Consider the following 7,810-nt stretch of genomic DNA (forward strand, 5'->3'; position numbering starts at 1 on the left):
CTCTCTCCACTAGTGGGATCTCTTTTCCTCCCTCCACTAGTGGGATCTCTTTTCCTCCCTCCACTAGTGGGATCTCTTTTCCTCCCTACACTAGTGGTATCTCTTTTCCTCCCTCCACTAGTGGGATCTCTTTTCCTCCCTCCACTAGTGGGATCTCTTTTCCTCTCTCCACTAGTGGGATCTCTGTTCCTCCCTCCACTAGTGGGATCTCTTTTCCTCCCTCTACTAGTGGGATCTCTGTTCCTCCCTCCACTAGTGGGATCTCTGTTCCTCCCTCCACTAGTGGGATCTCTCTACCTTCCTCCACATGTGGGATCTTTTCATCTTTGCCTCATTCTAATTCCTATGCTGATAATAATGCAAGTTCTTTATCTTTTTCTTCTTCATTTGGACCCTCTCTGTCCCATTCTGATTTTTCCCTTCCTCCTGACTTCTCGCAGACTCCTTATGAGTCACGGCCTCCATTCTTTCCTTCTGCTGGTTACAATCAATACAATAGAAAAACTTCGGCTGTGGTGGGAAGTAGTCTGGAATTACTCTATGGCAACCCAGACCAGTATCTGAATGTCCCCAGCAACTGTTGCCAGCACTGCCTCCCTCTGCAGAATGCAGTCAGAGATATGAAAGAAACATTGCGACATTTGTCAAAGGAAATTGATGAGTTGAAGCAGGTAAAGTTGTTCCTGTCAATGAATGGCTGATGATAAAAATGAAATATAAAACACATGTCTTGTTAATCTATGCACTCAACCAACATTAATGAGACAGGTTTTAACATTTTACTAGTAAAACTCTCTGCCTTCTACCTCATGTGGGATCTCTCAATAATTATCTCTTTTTATCACATAATCCGCCTGATATCCAGTGATTTCAACCGTGTAATATTTTTGCGTATGTCACTAGTGTAATATGACCTGGACTGATTTTCATTGGCTAGAAATTCATTGTGACATCAGACAGAAACAATAAAATGACGTCAGGAAAAATGACGTGACGTCAGGATTACGATGACTGAGGGACAAAATGGGGGCCTCTGCAAGATTTTCGGAATACAATTTGACGTAAAATTCTTTGTTATGTAGGTGTTCGTATTTATGTGATAAAAAGTATCTTAAATTTGTGTTCATTTCATATGAAATTTTATGAAACGAGTCTAAAGAAGTTTTTATTTTTGCGATCCTTGGCGAGCAAATATTAAACTTTGGGATGAGCTCATGTATTAAAGATCCTATATATATCTTCTATATTCCACATATAAGGTTATAGAGATCCCGCATGTGATAGAACGTAGAGAGTTTTACATGTTTAAGTTATACACATACTTTTATAAACATTAATGAACCTGGCTTGATTTATTATCATAATAATGTGATAATGTATTTTTCTTATGGCATGTATTGTTTCAATTCTATTCATTTTTGAATTGTGATTTTGTATTTTTCTATTACATTAATTGTTATATCTTTATCTACTAATAGGACCATAGTTCACCACCAAGTGGAGCCTTGACCTCTACATCAGCCTCAATTATCTCAAATGTAAGTATATAAATTTAATCCAAACTTTGCTATATTTAAGTTTTAAACATTATAAAACTTTTCATGAATATTTAAACATACTGTATATTGATTAGCATGGTGCACTGTTGTAATTTATTTCAATGAGAGCTAATTTGCAGAATAAAAAAAATTACTATATTATAAAACTTATCATTAATTATGCTGTTTACAATTCAAAATTTGCCTAATGAGCTTTCTAACAGCCCACACTTATATAACAGGCTAACACAGAACAGAAAGACCAGACGGCTAAACTGTACAATGGTTACACTAAGGTAAAAAAAATATTTTCTTTTCTAGTTTCACATACCCCATCAATAAAATACAAATCTGCAATCATGTTTCTATTGACAGCTTCATTTTATAATTAAATGGAGCAGTGTTGGCCGAGTAGTTAAGATATCTTGACATACTACCACAAGCACTCCACCTGGGTTGTGATTTTGAATCCTATGTGGGGCAGTTGCCAGGTACTGACTGCTGCCGGTGGTTTTTCTCCGGGTACTCCGACTTCCCTCCACCTATAAACTTGACACGTTCTTAAATGACCCTGGCCGTTAATAGGACATTAAAATTAATCAATCCAAAAATGCTGTTATTTTTCTACATGTGATTGCCATATAAATGTGATTTAATAATGTCATACTGGTAAAAGTAACTTGAAAATACAAATGGAAGTTAAAAACACTAATGACAAATGCTGATAATTAGAGTTGATGTGATACTTTTTTAAACGTTTTTTTACTTAATTGATACAGGAACAACTGAAATGCAAAATAATGGGGATAAAAGAATATGGGCGAGCAACAAAGCTGCTGCTTCGACTCATGTTTCAGGAGCAAGAACTGCAGGGGAGATCTGCGACAGGTTTTGGTAGAAAACCAGCGATCAACAACCTGAAAAAAGATGTGTTGTGCGGTAAGATCCTCATTAATGATGTTTTTTCTTGATAAATAAGCTGAAATTTTTTTACAATATAATTTGTAGATCAATCTGTGTTGTGTTGTAAATTTGAGAAAAATATTTTTTATTCTATTTTCAGATATTATTCAAGAACTCTATCACTGCAGTAGAGCCAACATTCATAGAAAGTTGGCAGATATCCTTAAGCCATCATCCTGCCATAGAGAAAAATAATAAAAAAGTGAAGAGTGTTTGGAAGCTTTTTGGGGTCTTTTTTGTGAATTCTAAAAGGAGTGGTATAAAACTATGGTGAGGTGTTTGTTGTCTGAACATTACAAACTGTCATTTTCACAGTTTCCAACAATTCTACGCAACTGCGTAAATATAACTACGCACTTGCGTAAAAAGTGTGGAGTATTTCTACGCATTTCTACGCAAGTGCGTAAAAAGGTTACGCACTTTCTGAGAAATGGGTCCTGTCCCTTTTTCCGCATTTTTTCCGCAATAAGTGCGTAATATAAAAATCCCAATACTCCACATTTGCGTAAAAAGTGCGTATTTTACCTAAGTGTAAAAAATGCGTAAAAGGACATTCCGTTTATCATTACAGGATAATAACACTTTATTCCGTACGTCTTGTACGACAAATGTGACTTTGAACATTGATAAATCAATATAATTAAGTGAAATAATTCTAAATTTGTGTTTTGAATGAAACTGCTTGAGTTTATACTTTTGTAACGTTCAACAGTACAGAATATTGACGATATTATTTTTGTGAAATCTAACAAATTAATTAGAAATTTTAAAGGTTTTACAAAATTTAAACGCCATAGATAATTTATTCAACTTTACTACTATGCAATCTCACAACAGTTTGTTACTAAATCCCTGGAAGATTCTTTTGCAAGTTATACGCATTGATTTTGTTATATTGGGTAAACATTTAGGCCTTACTATCAAAACTAAATTTGAGGGAAAGCTGAAATTAGGAATGTAATTATAAGATATTATGTTGACAATGACAAATTTGACTCTAGTGCATTAGATAGTATAGAGGAAACAGTCAGCTCAGAAATTCAAATTAGACAAATGGAACTTGAACATGAAATGAAACTAAGACAAATGGAAATAGAAAAAGAGTTAAGAGAAAAAGAAATTGAAAGAGAATTAAAAGAAAGAGAGATTGAGAGAGATCAGATGTTAGAGCTAGAGAAGCAGAAAATTCAAGCTGAAACAGAACTTAGAATGAAAGAATTAGAGCTAGCTTCTCAAGACAGTTCAAGTAATCTAACTTTTTAGGGGTTTACAAGGAAACAGAGGTTTTGATGTCAGTAGAAACATTAGGTTAGTTCCTCCTTTTCAAGAGAAAGAAGTTGACAAGTATTTTCTGCATTTTGAGAAAATAGCTGATAGTATGAAATGGCCTGAAGATAAGCTTACAATGCTTCTTCAAAGTGTCTTGATTGGTAAAGCTAGAGACATTTATTCTTCTTTATCTGTAGATGAGATTTCAAATTACCAAGTAGTCAAGAAAGCTATTTTGAAAGCTTATGAGTTAGTTCCTGAGGCTTACCGCCAGAAATTTCGAAACTCGAGAAAGAGAGATGAACAAACTCATGTAGAATTTGCCAGAGAAAAAGAACAATTATTTAATAGGTGGTGTGATTCTAAAGAAATTGATGAGGATTTCGGTAAATTGAGGCAATTATTGTTGATAGAGGAGTTTAAACGTTGTGTCCACACAAACATAAAAACTCATTTAGATGAGAGAAAAGTTGAAACACTTAGTGAAGCAGCTACAATGGCTGATGATTACGCTCTCACCCACAAAGGCTCATTTGTTAAAAACAGTTCTCAAGACAAAAACAGTACCACAGGTACTAGTAAATTTGGTCAGCCTAGCAACACAACCTTTAGTGGCCCTTCTAACGACAAACCTAAATTAGGTGATAAGACTAAGTCTGATTCTAAAACAGATCATAGGGCAGGTGTGGGGTCTCCTTCTGGTCCTGTTTGTAATTACTGCAAGAAAGTAGGACATATTATGTCTGAATGTTATTCTCTCCAGCGTAAGGAGCAAAGGCGTAAACAGTCAGTTCCTTCTGTGTTAGCTATGTCAAAGCCTAGTCAGAAACTTAGTGATGTTGTGGAAGATTCTAAAGTGTCTGTTGAGATTAAGAGCTCAGAGTCTGATAGTGTCTTGGAGAAGTACTCTCCCTTCATTTCTGAAGGTTTTGTTTCACTTACTAGTGATATCACTAACTTGAAACCTGTGAAGATTTTGAGAGATACTGGGGCTTCTCATTCTTTAATATTAGATGGTGTAGTGCCTTTGTCTGAGGAGACCTCATCTGGTAGTAGTGTTTTGCTTCAAGGTGTAGAGTTAGGTTTTGTTAATGTGCCTCTCCATTGTGTTTATTTAAAGTCAGACTTGGTTACTGGGCCTGTCACCATTGGTGTTAGACCGGAACTTCCCATAGAGGGCGTGTCGCTCATTTTAGGCAATGACTTGGCTGGAGAGAAAGTTAGGGTAGATCCCTTAGTGTCCAGTATCCCTGATAAAACAGATGATGCTGAGACTATTCAACAGGAATTTCCTGGTATTTTCCCTTCTTGTGCTGTAACTCGTTCAATGAGTAAGAAGGTTTTTCTGATGTTGCAGTAGTTAAGGATCATTATAGTCCAGGGTTAGGTGACACTTTCTTGGCTCATGATATAGAGGATATCGGGGGCAAGTGTGATCTTTTGAGCAATCCTGTGGACTTTGATAGTGATAGAGTTGTTCCTAACAAGGGTACTTCTTTGTCTGACATGATGAGTAAATCATCTTTGTCTAGAGAGGAGCTTATAGTAGAACAGGAAAAAGATCATGAAATCTCCTTATTGTGTAATCGGGCTTTGAGTGAGGAAGAGGCTGAGAAAGTCCCGGTTTGTTACTTCCGTCGGTCAGGTGTGTTGATGCGCAAGTGGCGTCCCCCTGATGTGTCTCCCGAGGAAGACTGGAAGGTTGTCAATCAAATAGTTGTCCCACCGAGGTATAGGCAAGATATTCTAAGTTTGTCTCATGACGTACCCTTTGGCAGGGCATATAGGTGTGACCAAGATATAACAGGTCTAGTATCACTTCTTTTGGTCCAAGTTTGAACGGGGATGTGTGCTGATTTTTGTAGGTTGTCATACTGTGTCAGGTGGTATGGTGAAACCGTAATACAGAATAATCCCTGTTGACACCTTTGCACCACCTTTACAAGCGCATTGTGATGGATACCATTTAGTTATGAGTCATTATAGACACTGTTGTAGGTCCCTCTACCCTATAAAACCTAAGTCTGGTGAGTATTCTTTGAGTTATCTTGTTAACTATTATGTGTGACTTCTACACGCCTGTCCTGAAGCTCATTCCACTCAGGAATATTAAAAGCCCTCTAAATTAGTCAAAGGTTTGGTTTTAAATTCTGTGTGAAAAGTTGGTGATTGGTTCTTATCCAAAAGCGGTGTCACAGACATGAACCGCTGCGCACCGAGGCTTGAAGTTTCATGTCATGGTATCTTTTTCAGAGCTCAATCCATGGTGCATGCTGCTAGATTCAAGCTGTTTGAGTCTTAGTGCTTATCATCCTGGGATCTCAGGGGGCAATTTAGAACGTTTTCATACAGTACATTTGAGAAATATGATTGAGATCTTATTGTTCTTTCTGCAAACAAAAAGAGCAGTGGGACGACAGTTGGTTACACCATGTGTGGTTCGTGGGGGAAGATATTGCCGTTAGGAGAAATCACTGTACAATGATAATTGACATACTTGGCTTTCAGTCCTTTCGAACTTGGTGTTCTGGACATTAGTGCTGAGCAGTGGGCTCATCTTAATAATTGAAAATTTTGAGAGAGACAAAAAGTTGGGTTGAAGATTCTAAAGGTTTAATAACTGACGCTCTGTGAGTGTTTGATGTCATAACTTTTAAGCACAATAGGTTAAGGGTTGACAAGGAGATACCATGTGAACTGGCAAAAGAAAATGATTGGCCGTTTACTCAATCCAAAATGATAAACATGGTTATGATAAAGATGCCGATTTTCTGCAAGAAGTTTTGATCCAGGTGACAAAATTTTGGCTCTATTTACCATACCGGGTCAGCCTTTGCAAGCTAGATATTTTGGACCTTATGTTGTGTTGAGAAAAGGTTCGATGATGTTAACTACATTGTAACAAACTTCCAGGGAGGCGCAAGAAAACTCAATTTATGTCATGTTAATATGCTTAAGATAATATGTAGATAGAGAAGAGAGCAAGACCTCTCAACCTATTGCTACATTTGGCCTCCTGTTTACCATCTACACAAGTGAAAGTACAGCTGATATTTGTAAATTAGACATAGATGGTGGTGTACAAAGATGTAGGTTTAGACTGTCTGTTGTTTAAGTTACGGGAAATTCAGATGTGCTCAGCGAACTTGGACTGAAGAAAACTGTTTCATACTATCGGAAGAAAGAAGTCGCAATGATTCTTAAAGATTTGATACGTTGAGTATAAAACATTTTGTGGTCGCGGAGTACAGCAGGCCAATAACAGTGCACTGCTATCGTATGACAGCGAACAGTTGGATGGTACGGGCGATGCGGCCACCTGTCAGAGGGCAACATCCTTACGTCGTGTCCATTCCGTGTAAAGGAGAAACACTTTACAGAAAGAAAAAATTCAGAATACCGTGTTGGACATAATGAGTATATTGATTGAACCAAGCAAATGGTGAATGGAAGCTCTCCATGTGTTTTCCTGGTGCCAAGGAGGCCAGACAAGACATACAGGGTTGAGTGCTACTGACTCAGCTAGAAAAGGTAAACGTCCTGTCAGTAAAACATGGACTCTTATCCAGATTCTCGCAAGGATTGACTCGTTGTGAGTTGACGACAAAGTTGGCGCAAAGCCAAGTAACGGGTAAGCAAGGAAGATTGGCACCTGTTGAAGAATGGATATTGGCAGGGTGACATCCATTAAACAGGAAAGAAGCTATATGAATATCACGATGTTCTGGCGATGTTGTAACCTCGCTAAGGTGATGTACCGGTACAAAGTTTTTATGCACAATTTTGGTGTATGAAGAAATGAACCCACATCTAGTTTGGGAAACATTTCAACGTCTTTCTAAGCAGGCGTTGGATATCAGAAACCTGGAAGGCTGTGATGGAATATCATTGTTGACGGTCATCAAACTACCACGTACTCACGTGGGGAAAGACCACTGTACGCGGGATACTGTTTCCGATGAATTCTTCGAAAGACTGTCACTTCCATTGAAATTGAATGCTAGAAAACGTTATTGAAATGTGTATTTTGTCATGCAACT

At 37.6% G+C, this 7,810-nt stretch overlaps 1 protein-coding gene across 1 annotated transcript; it reads left to right on the forward strand.

Annotated features, from left to right (window-relative positions):
- The first annotated feature begins 18 nt into the window (after positions 1-18).
- Positions 19-2,715, forward strand: LOC138332404 (uncharacterized). Its single transcript, XM_069280499.1, has 5 exons — positions 19-671; positions 1,479-1,538; positions 1,781-1,834; positions 2,318-2,477; positions 2,602-2,715. The coding sequence occupies exons 1-5, from the start codon at positions 621-623 to the stop codon at positions 2,694-2,696; spliced, it is 420 nt and encodes a 139-aa protein (XP_069136600.1). The 5' UTR covers positions 19-620; the 3' UTR covers positions 2,697-2,715.
- The last annotated feature ends 5,095 nt before the right edge of the window (positions 2,716-7,810 follow it).

The sequence above is a fragment of the Argopecten irradians genome, chromosome 9, assembly GCF_041381155.1.
Source record: "Argopecten irradians isolate NY chromosome 9, Ai_NY, whole genome shotgun sequence".
Classification (NCBI taxonomy): Eukaryota; Metazoa; Mollusca; class Bivalvia; order Pectinida; family Pectinidae; genus Argopecten; species Argopecten irradians.